At 41.8% G+C, this 18,601-nt stretch overlaps 1 protein-coding gene across 1 annotated transcript in view; it reads left to right on the top strand.

Moving 5' to 3' along the window:
• The window catches only part of tnr (tenascin R (restrictin, janusin)), a 91,746-nt gene that overhangs the window by 62,960 nt on the left and 10,185 nt on the right, over nt 1-18,601 (top strand). The window contains exons 23-28 of the mRNA XM_079285375.1: nt 6,379-6,509; nt 9,894-10,026; nt 11,051-11,202; nt 11,405-11,501; nt 16,617-16,778; nt 17,235-17,398. Of these exons, the coding sequence (XP_079141501.1) occupies nt 6,379-6,509; nt 9,894-10,026; nt 11,051-11,202; nt 11,405-11,501; nt 16,617-16,778; nt 17,235-17,398 (839 nt within the window). The remainder of the gene's footprint in view (nt 1-6,378; nt 6,510-9,893; nt 10,027-11,050; nt 11,203-11,404; nt 11,502-16,616; nt 16,779-17,234; nt 17,399-18,601) is intronic.

Genomic DNA, 18,601 nt, shown 5'->3' with positions numbered 1-18,601 from the left:
CAGCTTCATTCACGGCCAACAAATATGTTAAGTAGACATTTCCCTGCAATGGCTGTACCCACTGCTGCCAAAGTAATCAGGATGAGTCAAATGCAGCTGGTGAATTTCTCTCAGGGGGATTAATGAAGTGCAGTACAAACAACAGAACTACGTCATGGACAAATAATATACAACCAGTGTCTATGTGCTATACCAGTTAATCACCACCACCATGACTAACCCAGAAAAAGATCAATTAAAACTGATGTGTTGCAGAATAGCAATTAATAATAAAATGAATCCCTGAAGGGATTTGGTTTAGTTTCTGTTTGTGTTCATATTTTTTACCTGAATGAAGTGAACCAGTCCAGAGGATGCCAGGCTGGTGTCACCGCTGATCTCAGTGATAATGAATTCCCCTAGACATAAGAACAAATCATTACCAGTGCCATGTCACCATCACAATATAAATAAAGTTACAGTATTATTGTCATTCTGGGTGGTTTTTCTTTGATCCTTTTATGCGTAACACTCGTTGCAGAGTCACACACGTCACGGGGGTCAGTAGTACCGTGCAAGAGACCTTGACATGGTCAAAGACACCAGCTGTGAGGATTCAATTTGTGAACTCTCTGTTCAACTTTTTTGCCTGCTTCACCTCCAGGTGACCCACCTCTCCAATTATCTTCACCTTTACCCGCTGCTCCATCGAGGGCAAAGTTAAGGGGTGAGGGAATTGTTCCAGTTTCGCTGAGTTGCAGCTCTGCAAACTTTGTTTGTTTTTTCTAGGGTTCTTGCAGAAAACAAATAAGAACTTTTTCAGTCAGCAGAGGAGTTCATATCCCCTGAGGAGTAGCAGAGCTACCTGTCCTGCACTGCAGCAGAGACAGAAACAAACTCTGACAACGTATGAGAGCAGGGCTGCAGAGACATCAAAACATAAATGGGGCTCGGGAAAGTTTGGTGTACCTACAATGTATGTCAATGCTGTACATGCATATAGTAACTCATACATAAACAAATGTTCTTTGCAGTTTAAGGGGATTCTAATTTGGAAAACAGATGCTCTGCCTCGTGCGTTATGTACCTCAGCTTCTCCAGAGAACAGAAACAACATGCATTTCTACCCCGGCTAGACTCTGGCATATAAAGGAATTTAAGTTGCTGTGACGTAGGACGCACCACGGAGCGAACAAAGAGTTTTAAATACCATGTCTTATTGAATCAAGCAAACAGTCGGGTGCTTGACTTTCTGCTCTCCTCCTCTCTGTCAGATAGACTCAATTTATTCTCCATTTTAGAGGAAATGTGATTGGGTAGAAAAGACACAATGAGATAGAATTCTTCCCTACAAGAGGAAGGGACATCTGCTGCAGCTCATTCAGAGGTGTACCAATGTTATTCAAATATATCCTGCAATCACAGAAGCAATGTGTACATTATTGTATGCATACTGACATAGTGGAACATGCCATGCGTTATTCCATTGAGGAACTAGAATTCAATAAGGTCGCAATGAGGAATAATCCCTGAGCTTAATCAAGTGCTATACTCTTGGGCAAATGTCAAACTATTAACACTGTTTGGATTACAAGTGTTTCATGTTTAAAGGTTCAGCGTACGGACACCAACACACAGCAGTGGAGTTTTCCCTTTTGCAGGGCTGATGATGACATGTCTCACCAGGGGGCGCCTTAGTCAACCCCAACATCACAGGGAACTTCTAGTGTTGTTAATTAAACTTCCTAATTGAAATCTTAAAGCCTGTTCCAGCTCTACTCACACAGCTTGTTTTCTCCAGCTGTTGTGCTCCGGTGGAAAATGTCCCATTGTGAACGGGGCTGTAAAGGAAGATGAGACCATTGATTGGTTTGGGCAACTCCCCCAGCTATGGCTCTGTTACCGTCTGCCCGTGTCCGCCGCTCTGTTTCTGTCTGCTTTCATCGGCCCCTCGCTCTTTGAGTCTCAGTCCGTCTACTGAGCCCCATGCTGAAGAATAGAATTCAACATCTGGACTGGGGATGGGTATTTTAAGATAAGCTTTCAGTTCTTCTCGGTAGTTTAGTGTTCTTGAGACTGATGGATCAGGTTTGACATATTTGGTTAAAAGACAAACTATTCCATAGAGCAGATTACTATGTGTAGGACGATGTCTCCACGTTTTTGTTTACAGCAGCTGTGCAGATGCAAAGGTGTGATGTAAAAGAGGTGAAGGGTCTTGCTGGGCCGTTTGAATTAGCAGTGATAGAAATTGCAGATATCAGAGCTTTTTGACTAGTTAGCATTCCAAGTCTACATTTCCATAATGGATATTTTCATACTAGTGGAAATTATTGATATGGCAGCATGGAATTGTAACTAGTAAGAATTTAATTCCAGATAACTTAAATATAATTGTAGTATTAACAGTAAAAAATTGTAATAATCAACTACTACTACTAGTCTATCCTACTGATTTCATGTTAAAGGGCTTTCCATATGCTTTGCTGTCAGGATGGTCTTTCCACAGCACAAAGAGAGAAGAGAAAGGGGAAAGCAATGGCTTCATATACAAATGTGGCCAAGACTGTTTTTTTTATTTAGGGTGGTTTCTTTAGATTCCCAAGCCTCTTAACCACTCTGAGAGTTGTTTGGTTGTCTGGCCTCCATGCCTCGAGAGTTCAACACAGAGTAAAACAGCTTGGCTCTCCATCAGCTGATGTTTAAGCTATAAGACCGGAAAATAAGGGATTTTGCTACGGGTGTCGCCATAAGCCTGTAGGCTGCAGCACCGGGACTCTTTTCCCCTCAGATGTGTCTGAGCCCACTTGCTCAAAGTGCTTGGCAGGTTTTTGAAGCGGCAGAGATCCTTGATGCGGGCAGCTTTAGTGAGTTACGGCTAATCGTTGTTCACCTAGGACTGAGAGTACCTCTAGCACAGAAATGTAATCTTGATTATTCAGGCAATTAAGGCATTTCTGACAGTTTAATGTACTTTTAAGAACTTTTGTAATCATTTTAATGTAAAATACTTTGGAACTGTTTCAAAATGTTGTTGTATATAGAATTTAAAAGTAGCATTTCTACTATGAATAATTTATTTCATCAGATGTGAAAAATGTTTTCTTGACCTGAGCCTGAGAAGTGTGATTTCGTCTCAACCTTATCACCATAAGAAAGGCTTATTGTACATATGTTAGGACCTTGCCTAAATACATGAAGGCTGTCTCTTGTATTAAACTCTGTCAGTCTGAAAAAACAAATGACATGGACATTAAATTAAAAAAGGTGATATGGCATCCATCATAAATCTCCAAATTTGATCTTGTGGAGAATTGATCAAGCAATATATATAGCAAAAATAATGACTTATACTTTTGAAAGCCATTACTGTAAAGCATTTGTGAAATGACGTAGAATTCAGCATCTGAGTGTTGAATCTAAACTTGTAATTTCAAAGTGAGTCTGGAAGTTTTGTTGCAAAGGAAGTGAAAGACAAGAAGGTTTAATAAGTTCCCCAAAGCCAGAACTTACAGTCTTTGTGCAATATTTGGACAGCAAGAAAAGTAACTGCACTGGAATATAATGACATTTTCTAGCAGCAGTAGTGATGCTGCTGAGAGATGTCAGAGTTACCGTCTCAATGAGGCATCTGCTCTTATCTCACCCCAGGTGAGAGATAATAAAGAACGTATGCAGAATATGCACAGGAATAGACACAGGCAATTGTAAAACATGGAGGTGTCTTCTTTGTTCCTAAGCTCAGCTTATCATAACTTCATTAAGAAGGTGACAGCGATTGCAAAAGAAGAAAACTTCTTTGTACCTATAAATGCTGCTGTAGCAAAAAAGAATGTCTCCTTGCGGTATTAATAAAGTACCAATCTAATCTAATCTATCTTCTGCTCCTACTTGTCTGTACCTTGTGTGCTGAAGTGCTCTCCGATGCAGAAGTTTGAAGCTAAATCCAGAGCACATCGATTGCCTCAACATGGTGACGGAGAGTTGGAGGCTTGCAGCTAACGTCGCTAACGGTGCAAACAACGGCACAACAGTGCTGACGGAGCTAACAGTGTTTACCTGAGCGGGAGCTGGAGGGTGGGTGCTTTGCTTCCGCGATGACGCAGCCGCTAGGGACGGCGTTATCAGCTGTATTAACGCAGTGCGGAGTGGCGGCCACAACCTGCACTAACATGCACGTATGGCTCTTTGATATTGTCCATGATGCTAATGGCTCTGGCTCTTCTAAAAGATAAAAACACGGTGTGACATCGTAATACCATCTGTGAGATTAATCATTTGGTTGAATTCGGGAGACTTCATCTGTTGCGAGGAGTTACATTTACATCATTCAGGCAGAATCATCCACTTACAAATCGGCAGATGTGAGATGTGAAAATAAAATCATTTTCCTCTCTCTTATCTTCCTACAACATATCACTGCTGCCCATGCTGCCCTTCCCATCTGCTGCTCTGTGTGCGTTTAATATTTGTCCCTTTTGTATTGTGTAGACTGTGTGTTAATGAGACACTAGATGAAGCCAAACCTATTCATCTCAATCCCATTGTTCAAACCACCACGTCTGGAGACAGAGCTTCAGAGCTGCCAGCAACTCAGAGGACACCTGCTCACCTGCTTGGTCACACTCCATGCAAAGGTTTAATTGGAGGGAAGAGCGTGATCGAGAACGAGACAAGGAGAAAGGTTTAATTGGTGAATGAAGAGAAAGACAGAATATAGGCAGGCCGTCCATTCCTATGAAACGCCCCTCCCGCCTCTCCCTGCTCTCATCTATCCCTCGACGCACACATAATGCAGCAACAGTGTCCATCAAGGGGAAGACGGGAACAAAAGCATAAACTCCGCTCATTCTGTGGCACATTGAGTTAAAATGACAGCCTGTCAGATAAGCAGGAAAAAAAAGGTGGTGGACAAAGAATGGGAAGGCCAGAGAGACAGAGAGAGAGAGAGAGACAAACACAAGCACACATATAGATAAGGAGGAGAGTGAATGAGAGGAAGATGCCAGTTTGATGTGGGAATAGGAGGAAACAGACAAAAGAGGAGGGAAAGCAGAAATGAGATGCAGATGCAGTCAATAAAGACGTGAAGGTGCAGGAAAGGAGGAGAACGGCACATCATTGCGGACTTTAGCACAATCTGCTGAGTTCATCTCAAAGCAGCCTCTCGCTCTTAAACACTCTCATGTTCCCTTTTGTTTCCCTCCCGCTCTCTTTGTGTCTTTCTCTCTAAATCCCCGTCACACAATGTGGATCTGCCTTTCACTGTCTCCAAGGGAAGGCCCACCGCCTCGTTCAGCAGGTTATCAAGGCGGGCACATGCTATTAATTACTGAGCCGTCATTGATCTTACCATATGTGCACACAGATAAGGAAGTGTGTGTTTGTGGTAAAAAAAACAAAAAGGTTTTTGTGTGTATGCAGCAGACAGGAGTGTGTGAGGTCTGGGTTCAATGTAGGGTCAGATGTTGAGCTAAAAGTTAAGGAGAAGTCCCGGGGAGAAGTTAACAGTGCACGCTGTTTACAGAAGTCCAGTGTTACTTTCAACACAGAAGAAAGAGGAAAATGGGAGGAAAGCCAGTGAAGAAGTGGGAATCACAGAAAGCGACAGCCATGCAGTAAATATCTGTATCTCATATGTGGTGACGTCTGATTGCAATGCTCTTATTTACGCTGTGTTGGCTGTTCTCTCATTGGTCCGATTTTTAGGCTCTGTTGCTTTTTATTTTTTAAGGTGTGTGTGTGGGGGGGGGGGGGGGGTTTTGGGGGTGCGTGAACCCGGTCGGGATGTAGAAGGGGGTGCGTGGCCTAAAAAGTTTGGGAACCGCTGATGTAACTCCAGGAAACCGATGTTCTCGAAGAGAAGGTCATCTATTTTCTATTATGCACTAAAATGAGGTTACCACGTGTCAATGCTTCTGCTACCATGTCGGAAGATCAGATATTGACTCAAAAAAAGGGGTGATGTAAGGTGGGGAAATGGAGCTGAGTGTCCTTGTGATGTGGTTAAAGGTATCAAGGCAGGCACTATCATCAAGCCTTGTTTGAGGCTGCAGGAACTAAGAATATACTTGGATGGTGTGATGTAATGTGCAGTAAAACGTGGGTGGGCTTGCTGATCAAGGGCTCGAATGCTGCTGCGTGCTGTCATACACTGACTAAACATGGAAAAGGGCTCCTCTCACTCAGTCCTGTGGGGATTAAGGATTACTGACGTGGAGATTTTACCCTACCCTGTGGAATACCTATAATAAGCTGAAACAATGAGTATGAATAACAACGATCCTGTTTCGCAAATCTGGGCGGAGGACTCGACACCTCAGTCATTATTTGGGAACTACAGTATGTCGGAAACATGCCATGTTTTACAATAAGTTTGTTTTTCTCTCGTTCTGGCAGCCATGGACGCGCCCCTGAACCTGACAGCCAGTCAAGTGAATCACCGCAGTGCTCTCATCTCCTGGCAGCCGCCAATCGCGGAAATTGACAACTACATGCTCACCTACAAGACACTTGACGGCAGCCGTAAAGTATGTAGCGCACACAGCTGAACTCTCGTGTCTCAACTCTGTCTTGTACACATTTACACAAATACTGTTGATATCCTATACACGGTATTTCCATTATCGAAAAAATGGCTGTGTTTCCTTATCTACTCTCCATCTTATTCAAATCCTGTTTAAAAAATGCATGCTAACCAACATGTGTCAGGGAGGTAAGCTGTACTTTTATTAATCCACACACCTGAAAAGACAAACCGAATTCTGCAGATATTGAAGCACATATTTGAAACCTCTTCTTGGATTTCTGCAAAAAAAAAGAGAAAATGTTCCCAATTGAATCAACTTATTATAATAGAGTTGAACGTTGTTCAGGAAAAGAAAATGAATGCGGAATCACAACTTCATGACAAACACTTCAAAAATCCAAGTTTTGTCTTTCAATCATGTTGATGTGGAGCGTGCAAGCATTTTGGGACACACAAACCCACAGATTGAAAAACACGCACACACAAGGGACCGAGGCAGTGAAATTGCCTGTCTAATAGAGATATTACTTTAATGTGTCTCAGGAGAGACATTGTTTATTTTGATTAAAGTTTTTGATGTGGCTGAGTAATGGCAATAAGACACGCGCCATGCCTGTTAACGAATTGACTATAACCATTTCCCACGATGCTCTGCAACAGACTCCTTTTTATTGGCAATCCCGTGTCTTACACACAAGCGCACACATGTAACTAGATGCACACCGACTGTATCCCTTAATGCCCAGAGCCACCGTAGTGTCAGGATTTAATAAAAGAACGGTCATAAAACACGCTCACGTCTATGTGCAGTGATGATGGACCTCAAGTCTCTCTCTCACACACACAATCTGCTGTGTGGTTGACCATCGGGTGTCACTCATGCACAAAGAATGCAACGGTAACATGTCAGATCGTCCCTTTTTTAAGTTTCACTTGTTTCCAGTCGATACAGACTTCTATCAACATTTGTTCTTAAATATATTCACAGTCTTCATGTTGATCCATGTTCTACCTTTTCATCCTTTTCCCCAAAAAAATGGTTCGTTTTCGAAAGAAACATTTGTCTAGAAATATTATGGCATTTACGTAGGAGTAATATTAAATCAACATTTTATACACTTGCATGACTCTGCGTACATTTAAGTCAAACCAAAATAATTTTTTCACAATAATTTTTCTCCTACAACATACATATCTGCATAATACATGTACATAATCAGTGCCCAACAGGGAGACATTTGTATTCAATACTGGTTGGTTTCATTAGTTGCTCCCTTTTTTAGAATTCCCCAAAAAAATGTTGTTTTCATACAGCTAATCAAATTCATTTTAAACCATATCTGCATAGAGCTTTAACTCCACTCTTCCATCATAGGCAGATGGTCATACTGACTAATGACCAAACAGCAGCATTCTACACAAAACAAGAGCCACGGGCTTTGAGCATCAACACACGTTAGCTTTCTTGCTAATGCAAACAAGGACACATGTCTGTGGTTGCTGAATGAGCGACTAAACAAACGTCCATCAGAGAAATGTGCACTGCTAGCATCAGTTTGCAAGCTTGAGAGCTAATCAGTTCCTCAGATGTAATATCCGTCTGTTAAGGTGTTGCCGTTGTCCTGACTCTTCACTACCACTGCAAACAAAAATACCGTTAGCTCACAGCTAGTAGCAACGGTTTCCCGCCAAAGTGTGCTCATGTTGCGTCTTGTCCTTCAGAGACTGAGAGGAAAAGGAACCTTTTTGATACATACATGCATACAAAGATTTTTCTTCTTCTTTTTATAATATAAAATATTAACAATGAGTTTCAAGATTGCTTTGAAGTTTTTTCGTTGCCAATTGCATCCAGTAGTTGCCTATTAAATCCATGCGTTGAAATTTGGAAGATCTTGCAAATCCAATTTAAACTAATTGTCAATCAATTGAAAATCAATAAATTTCTCTTTGAGCATGTTCCTTTAAATTGTATTCGACTCTGTTCATTACTGTGAGCTGCCTCAACAAGTGCACATTTTGAATTCATGTTGTTCAACAAGTAATGAGTCACATCCCTCATTAATGCTTAGAGCAAAAATGATTGCTGTGGCGGAAGATTGAAGTACTCATTGTGAGAAATTCCTCCGGTCGTCTTCACTTGAGGTCTGGCGTTGGTGAAAGACATGCAGTAGCGTTACCTCGGCTCTGATCTTAACCACATATTGGTGAGCCTCGCAGCTGTTCCGCCAGCTCTTACAGAGATAATGGACTTTTGTCATTTACACACAGGAGCTTTGAGATTATTTCTTATCTGATTAACATGTACTTGCCAGTTTGTAAATGCACGTATCACCGTTGGTTTTGTTCGTGCCTGGAGTAACAAAGATCTCCCCCTTCACACACTCACAAGGATAAATACACATCCACCAAACGTCCAACCACTCACCCTCACATACACAATCAACAGCAAGCGTATATTGGTATATGTATTATAAAACAAGGCCTTTTGGCTTGTAATATAAATCTTATCTTGACCCTGAAAACCTGGTGGGAATATGTCAGATCCTCTGAGACAGAGAGACACCATTTACCAGCTGCTGCCCTGCATAATTCACATGGACACATTGCCTAGAAATGGGTGTTTTTTTCCCCAAACTGGCTGAATATTTCATTTTTACTTGTTCATATTTAATGTGTATCCAGGGCAAAGTGTAACACACACGAATAGACAAGTCTCTGTTCATCAATTGAGCGTTCTGCCTGTGGATTTATGTCTCGTCTAAAAAAACTGAGGTCGCAGAGAATACTCGGTCAAACGTCTTGGCTCCCCGAGACAGGCTCAGTGAAAGGCGATTGGAAAAAAGCAAAGGGAAGTAAATCGACTGTACCGTCGTGGCTCCTTAACCACAAACAGAAATATTTGTTTCCTGTTTGCTTAGCAGCTTCTCAGCTTGGCTGTCGGATAAGAGTCTTTTATCTTGTATCCCCTGTCTAGTTGGCCCCACTTGTCCTCCCCTTCCGTGTTTTCTATGGCTCTAGTCATCTGTGGAGGCAGCCACACTTGCTCTGCAGACGTTGGAAGAGTAACTCTTACGGCTTAGTTGATTGTTATTTCTGCGTCATGCCAAACACACACAGCAGTACAAAATACCACTGTTTTTACAATGCAAAAGCCCATCAGTTACATAGAAGATACACAAAAGTTCTTCATTATGTGTTCAAACAGCAGATTCATGTTGAAAATATAGGTTTTCACAAACAGGGAATTGGCTTTGGTGTACTGGTGTATAACATGAACATAGTAAACTGAATACACATTCAATTATTGGTTTTGATGGAGGGCAATTTCTTCATCTTAATATGTTTTAACTTGTGTGTGAATGTGTTCACGTGTGTGTACTAGGAGCTGATCCTGGATGCAGAGGACACATGGATCCGACTAGAGGGACTAGCAGAGACCACAGAGTACACTGTCAATCTCCAGGCTGCAAGAGGACTTGACACCAGCGCTGTAGTCTCCACTACCTTCACTACCGGTACCGTACACAGACATTCACTCACATTGACACACACACAATGTATTGGTATTCTTTGATTTAAGTTTGGAAACAGATTCTTACGGGATGAGTTTTCTTATCCTGGATTTTGTTCCTGGTGTTTCACATTACTGTCAGCATAACCAAGGTGCACAATAATGGGTCCCCAAAGTCTGACACAATTTTCATTTCCCTTCCCTGTTGCATAGTTCTCATTAGGCTGTACCTGCGGGGTCGCTGTCTACAAACCTAGAGCTGAACAGGGTGCTCTAATCTTCAGTGTGTAATTAGATGCCGGATATGTCACTCAAATAAGGGTTAGGAAGCGTCGTGAAGATGCTAATCACCTGGCGTCTCATTTATAAAACAGTGCAAAGGATTTTATGAATCCAAAAACCAACTAGGAAATGTGCTCACATGGATCCGCCTCGCCCCAACATTCAACTTTAAATGGTCAATGCAAAGCACCTCATAAATGCTGACGCAGGAAAATGGGCCTGCTGATCAATGGTTCTTAACGAGTAATCACGAGGGGAAACTACTGAGAGGAAGACCAAGAAAAGGAATTGTCGGACGCAGAAATGAAGGGGCTTGTGGGTGAGGTGGTCCCTCTGGATTCTATAGTATTAGAAGTATTAGAAAATATTATTAAAAACTGTTGACGCTATGTTCTGCAAATATTTAATGCTATTTCATGTTATCTTTGATTTCCACAAGCACTCATTTCATCAGCTGTGGCGCGCTGTCCCCAGCTGATGAATTGTTGAGTGAAATGTGATTTAAGATAAGTTAGTTAGCAATTGAAAGGTGCGGGTCCATCACTACATGGATCTCATTTTACATTACACATCGGCATATTGATAGTTGAATATAGATAACTGCAGTTTAAAGAACAACAAAAAAAAAGACATCCTGAATGTTGCCCAACGCCACATCATTTCAAATTCTATCCAGAAATCTCTACAAGCACAAAAACAAGTAAATCATAATTTGTCCTCAAACCTCTTCTTCTTCTTCTCTCCAGGGAGCCGTCTGTTTGCGACACCTCAGAATTGTGCCCAACACCTGCTGAACGGAGAGACGATGGGCGACGTCTACACCATTTACATCAGCAGAGACCTGAGCCAGGGTGTGCAGGTGTACTGCGACATGACCACCGATGAAGGAGGCTGGATTGTGAGTCACTGTGACGATAATGCTTTCTTTCTTTCATGAGCACTTTTGTTAGAAAATGAATGAAACTGTGTCAATTAGGTTAAGAGAAAGGGCTACATACAGTACTGAATGTCCTTGTGATCATAGTACTGAGTTTTTCTCAGCTACAACAACCGAGTTGTATTTTTCTGATCTTGTCACGTCGTCATATTTTGGTGTCTAGGTATTTCAGCGTCGTCAGAACGGCCACACAGACTTTTCCAGGAAGTGGAGTGACTATCGGGTCGGCTTTGGAAACCTGGAGGATGAATTCTGGCTTGGTAAGACTTAATCAGACTTAATCCGAGTTAATTAAGACAGAGAATACGATGTGTAGAGTGTACCGTAGTTTAAAATACAAGCATTTAGACCAAGCCCATCACCATGACCAGTCATTGATGTCTGATACAACAACAGCTTCTGCAGTTGTAAGAATACTTGTAGGATAAGATAAACATCTGTCCTCATTCGAGACAGCAATTGAGGAGCAGTTTCTAATATGATACCGATGAACACGTAGGTGTACAATTCACATGTATGGTCAGGTTTGCGTCCTTATTCCTACTTCTTGTCACCCTGCCCAACATATTTCAGCTGCATTGCATGGGCTTCAGGCAGATATTAAGCTGCAATATGCTGCCCAATTTGTTCAGTTTTGTGAAGGCGTCTTGTTTTTGGCGTCGCTCTGATTCAAAGACAACACAACGGAACAGCCTCACTGTTTTGATGGACTGCTGAATAGCTCTTTTCCCTCCCTAAAAAATCTCATTATGGAAAAAAAAGAATTATATTCATGTTTCTTCACGGGCCAGTTTTGGTGTTATTGTTTTGGTGCAGATGATTAAAGGAAAATATGACATGAATATTCCATTAACTGAATCAGAACCTGTCTTTTGAACCTTTTGATTAGAGAAATTAAACAACAACACGGCGGGGGTGGGGATTTGATGCCACTGCATTATCACAGAGCGGAGGCTGTTACTTTGCATCTGACACATATTGGATCGTAACACCAGATAGCATGTGGCACGCTCTAGTCCATTAGTGGCTAAACATAGTAATATGTGAAAGCAGAAAGAGATTTTAGATCCAACCTCTCGTGAACAGGAGCTCCACTAAATACGGATTCGGCTACAAAAGCCTGCAATTCTAGTTGAGTCTGTCAGATTTGTTGCCTCTGTGGTATTTTTAAAGCAGTAGTTTGCAGTGTTGTCGAGTGGAATCGAGAAAGAATGTCAGCTGGTCCTGTTACTTTTGTACAGCACCGCAGGGAAGGGTGTTCAAGGGTAGCTCTTAACATTTGACCACAGCAGGAAATAAGTTGGATTGCTTTTTTTTGCTGGTATATTAATAATTAGCTTTTCCATGTCAACAAACAAGTGTGGGGGAAAATGACTCACTGAAGCGCAGGAGGTGTGATAAATATCTTGGACAAACATCTTTGTACGATAACACCACACACATCCTACAGGACAGAGGTCCCTCCTCTGTGCACACGACACCGTATAAAGGATGGACAGAGTGAGCTGCAGACTGACAGCAGTGTTTCAGCTGGAGGCCTCATGGAGCAGCATCCCACCACAGATTTGTCTCGTTTCTTGCAGATTTATGTTGGCTTTGTCCGTATAATGAAGACATCGAAGCATATCTGGTTCAGCGAGTACAACATTTCATCTGACCCATTTCCACTTCAGCTGAATCAGCAATAATCTGCCCTCTCACTGTTTCGTGACGTATACTAGTCGACGGCACCTCCTTCCATCTCTTGGGTCTTGTTTTACTTTTTTTAGTGCCTTCTAGGTTGCACTCACCCGCGCGTCTTTCTTCTAGCCTACATTACTCTGTCCTCTCAGTGCATAAAAGCAGCTTAATGTAACCTCGGGGTGTGCGGAGCATCACAAGCTGCTCTTTGCTCCTGTGAGAGCTTCTCCCCATGATGCCAGATTACAGATAACACGCCAGCAGGGAACCCGGTAGCCTCAGAGTACGGCACAAAATGCCGAGCCTGCTGCAGGAAACTGGTCCTGTTGGTCCAGTGGTTGTAATAATACAAAATACCAAAAAGGTGATGTTAAAAGGTTATTCACATAGGGATGGTTGTAATGTATTTGAAGGAGGTAAAGGAAGGTCATCAAGAAATGTTTTTGCAATACAACTAATACAATAGCTTCCCTCATTTTAAAACTCTAGTTCTTTGTTTCATTTCAACAAAAGTCAGCACCTCCAAAGACGGCTTGTAATGGCGAGTTTTTTACTCACTCTTATTATTCTACGCCCCGTTGTTTGAGCTTGTATTTGCGTACATTTTGGGAAATAGGCACCATTAAAGGTATGCCAAAGAAGCTGTTAGCAGTTCCTGTTTGTTCATCACTGGATTCCTTTGTTACTGAAGAAAACTTAAACACATGATTCTCAAGCAAGTTCTGGAGTTGTAAGTAGGAGTGGGTGATGTATCGAATTTATCTGATATTTTTATCTACATTTTATGTGCAATATGGTAGATTACCATGTCATTATATGGAAATATTCCTCGCGCATTTCAGTCATTCCTTTATGCTTTTTAAAAGCAGGCCATGTTCACATGCAGGAGACCAACTCTCCCTCTCATAGACACACACAGACAGACACCACATCCATCAGTTTTACTGAAATCATTGTCCAGAGTTCACGTCAATTCAAGCGGTCCCAGAGACGAGCCAAACACAAAATAATTCATTTTAAAAAAAGAACAGCAGGTCTGTCATCTGGAGGTGGTTTGTTTTCAGGAGAGCAGATGTGGAAGAGACTACAATCCTCTGCAAGATACGTCTCAAAACCATTGTTGCTCAAGATAGCAGTACCACGAATCTGTTCCATCACTTAAACACACCCTGTGAAGAACACTACAGTCAATCCAGCCTTCACTTGGAAGAAGACAGTCTACTCCCAACAATGTGTTGCGGTACATACACACACATACTAGGCATTACAGTAAGATCGTGTAATCTTCAAATTAATAGCAACCTTTCAGTGAACGTGATTGGCAGTTTTAGTCAGTCTGTCAATAGTAGATCAAAATGAATGAATGAATATTAAATGATAGATAAAAGGGATGACAGTTAATTAAAATAACTAATAGCTGCAAAATGTGTTTTAGAGACAATTTAGATTTAGATGTCAATTGTGTGAATTGTGTGAGTTTACCTCACAATAAAGACATGTCCAAAGATAAGTCTGACTTCAAAATACACGCTGCCGCAGAATGTCATTGAGGAACATTTATACAGACCAGTTTCACTTCAAAATGACAGCAGGCCACCTCAGAGTGTCACTCACACAATAGCAGGACATTGTGATGTGGAATCTCAAAATGAAAGCCAGCGGTCATCAACGAGCTGTCTTCCTCCTAAATTCAGTTTAGTTTACTGGAATGATCCCATTGATCCTACACGTCAAAGGGCTGACTCAAACAGCTGTGGTATTTTAGAGAAATGATCAAGATATACTTTGTATATCTACTCTCAGCGGACTCTTGTTCGTTTCTCAAGATTACCAACCCTGCCTTTAGTCGCTCTCACTTCAACTGCTGTGTTGTTAAGCGGCCAAACTACAATAACTAACTTTCAGAATACTGGCATGCACAATAAAATAAATGTATGATCCATAGACATTATATCTGTGTTATAACATGTCACTGACTAACGCCTAAACATTTAGGATATGTTGTTATTTTTCGAAAATAATACCACTCTTTTGAACATCTCTGCGCTTCAGATGGCTTCAGAACACTTCTGTGCAGTTTTTTTGTGTTTCGTCCTGGGACCACACTGTATTTGCTCTCCAATGTAAGCATTTACAGTGTAAGAAGTGTCCTTAAAATGTGTCTTCCTGAGAGAGACTGCAGATGGTCACTGCAGTTTGAGACCATTTGTCCTTCACTCTTCTTTCTACAGATTAGTTCATAGCCCGTGGAGAACCATTAGAGTGAGCATTTAGCTAATCGCTGCCTCCACACACATACCGGCAATATATTGGAGAGTACGGAACCATAAACATCGACATTAAATCCACTCAAACTGAAAGGAAGAGGCACTTGACTGGTCAGCAGTAAAGAATATGGAAATGAAGCTTTCATTATTATGTGTTATAGTTTGGAAACGTCCGTTTTTATTGCTGCTCAAGGGCAATCTATTCTCCCTGCTCACTGACCTCAGCCAGTTTTCAGGCTGAACACAATGTCAGTTTGATGATGTAATAAGAGAGAGAAACCAGGATGTCTGTGTGAATATGTGATCATTATCCCACACTGGCTTTGCTCCCCCCCCTTGCTTCTGTGTAAGTGAGAGAGAAAGGCTGGTAATAAAATGTGACTAGATGGTAATATCGGTAGTTTAATAGTACTGGAGTGCAATAGTGTGTCAAAACTGCATTTTTAATCGCTGCAGTTTGGAATAGAGCAGTCCGACCCCATAAAACTGAAACTAAAAAAAATGATGGGTGCAGGATTAATTGCTGGTAATACAGTGATATTATACAATGGTAATTAGAGATGACTGAGTGTTAAATACTATTTTATTACAACGATTGCTTTCCCCCTGTCACATTAAGTGCCTTTGGGTTGTTACGTCGATTTGTATCTGTTTTCCATTGACAGCAGACTTGTCGTTTCTCTCTCGGAGTTCTACTTTCTGCTCTTTTATCAGTGTAGGCTTTTCGTATACATGGGACGCTTCTGTTGGAGGTTAACAGGGAAAGAGACTCCTTTCCAAACAGGTGCTTGTTGTAATCTGAGAGTGAAGGCAGTTCCAATCTCTCAGGTCGGCGTGGGTTCTTATCTCCCCCGCCGGTGTTCAAGCGAGCCTCACATCTGCTGCCTCGATAGAGAGCAAAGCCCCCCTATCAGCAAGTTGGGACATATGGCATTTGCAGAAGGGCTGGTGGTGACAGTGTCCACTGCTCTCCAAAATTTCAGTCGTACTCATCCATACAACTAGCTGACAAAGACGTCCGACATAGTGCTTATCGGGATTCAAACCTTTAACCTGCAAAGCTGCAGGCGGGGACAAGCTGTCTATGTGTACGTACAGCTGCTAGAATGTCTTTAAGTCACAAGAATACATTCTTTTTGGAACGTTTTTACGTCTTCTCCTGTCAATGTTCTTACACATTTTTGAATTTTATTTACTTGATATCGTCGAGAGTTTGTCCTCATCTGAATCAAGGGCCAAAGGCTAGAAAGTGTTGAATGCTGTGAAGATCGAAAAGCCCTTTGAGCAAAATGTGTGATTGGTAAAGTTGAAGTGCAGTTTTCTTCAATCCCAATATGAGTGTAATGTCTTCCATATCATACTTATCATACTCATGTCTTTTGGTTATTAACTTCAATGCAATATAATGTGTGTGTTGTGTCTCCACAGGTCTAGACAACATCCAGAGGATTGCTGCTCAGGGCCGTTATGAGCTGAGAATTGATATGAAGGACGGACAAGAGTCGGTCTACGCCAACTATGACAAATTCTCCATCGGAGATGCAAGAAATCTCTACAAGCTCAGGATAGGAGAGTACAATGGCACCGCTGGTACGTGGTTAAAAACATTACATTGAATACAAGGTGTTTTCTAAGTTAACATACATCATTGTTTTGTATTTTACTTGGCTTCGTGGATGATTTACAATCAATAATACACTATTTGATTTAATATAGCAAACTGTTTGCTGTCCCTTCCCCTCCATCTTCTCCCTGATGTCTGGAACCCGCCTCAGCGCTTCTCCACATTTCCACTTTTGTCCTCTGTCTGTCAACAGGACCATATGCCAGAATTACCTGTCATCCCCTCATGTTTGTAATTATAATGTTCTCTGCCTAAAGAGCCTGTAGCAGGACGTATTTCCTCTCCCTCCCTCTCATGTCTGTCCCATTCCCCTTTATGCCCCCCCCCCCCCATCACGCCGTTATTCACCGCGGCCATATGTAGATGTGTTCCGGCATATGCTGATGTTTAAGGTTCTGCATCTGTCTCTCCTCTGATTTCAGGTGACTCTCTGAGCTACCACCAGGGCCGGCCCTTCTCCACAAAAGACAGAGATAACGACATCGCTGTCACTAACTGTGCCTCGTCTTACAAAGGAGCGTGGTGGTACAAGAACTGCCACCGGGCAAACCTCAACGGCAAATACGGAGAGTCCAGACACAGTCAGGTCAGTCGTCTGTATAAGAGTTGATCAAAGAGTGAATGTGACAAATAAAATAGTGCTAGCTAGTAACTAGAATAACCTCGCGGTTGAATGCCTCCGCCAACCAGTCAAGTAGCAGTTTTCATTCATGTCCGTCGAATATGTATAATTCCTTGAGTGGAAGTTTGTACCAGATGGAATGAAATTCTCTCCAGGCGTTCCTAAGATATTAAGTTCATTAAAATGTAGATGTGAGGTCACAATGAGCTTGACCTTTGACATTTGACCACCAAAATCTAATCAGTTCAGCCTTGAGTTCAAGAGGACATTTGTGCCAAATTTGAAGAAATTCCCTCCTCGAGTTCTGGAGATATTGCGTTCAGGGGACGGACTGACTCGTCAAAAATATAACGCCTCTGGCCATCGCCGGCATAACAAATGAAGAGTTTGTTTTTCCAAATTACAAAAGACCACTCCTACTTATTGTGGTCCTGAATCTGGGACCTAAACGTTATCGCCAGGTCTCAAAGAACGTGCCTGTGTCAAAGTCAGTCTTTAAGACCTTTGGTTTATGCTTATGCTGTAAACAAGGCACAGAGAGTGGAAGGAGTGGCGGGGGGTTTATTTATGCTCCTGGCCCGGCAGATATTTTTGGTTCAATTTGTCACGGTTGTGAGATATTGGTATCTTAAATATCAGCCACCACCCCAATTAAGTGAGGGGGAAATGAATCTGTGGCGTTCACACGATTGAAAAATTCCCAAAATTCAACATCAATGTGTCTTTCCAAACACCGTGTGGCCACGTCACCTCACGCTGAAGTGTTCGGAGGAACTACTTCATTGGTAGAAAGTAGGTCCAATGAAAATTGCTGGCACGCATTTCTGAGGATTATTCAAAGGAACGTTGACGCTGTTTTTGGAAAGACACATTGATTTACATTTTCTTCAATGTCATTTTTCAACGACAAATTTACCTCCATGGTTTTTGGTAAGCCAGCAGGAAACGCGGATGTTGTCTCAAAACCTCAAACACCATTTATTTGGGTGAACCCTTTTAACAGGGTGGCATTTTGGCATTTACAAAAATTCACATAAACTGGCTCAATTATGTAAAGGTTAAAAAACTCTGATTTGAAAGGCTACATCCATCTCCATGCTTACACTGATTTACCTGCTGGAGGAGCCGTAATGCTGCACCACTTTATCAATTTCAATCAAACCTGGA

Source organism: Melanostigma gelatinosum (assembly GCF_949748355.1).
Source record: "Melanostigma gelatinosum genome assembly, chromosome: 15".
NCBI classification, from domain to species: Eukaryota; Metazoa; Chordata; class Actinopteri; order Perciformes; family Zoarcidae; genus Melanostigma; species Melanostigma gelatinosum.
The sequence above is the reverse complement of the archived record's forward strand: the minus strand, read 5'-3'. Positions and strand labels throughout refer to the sequence as shown.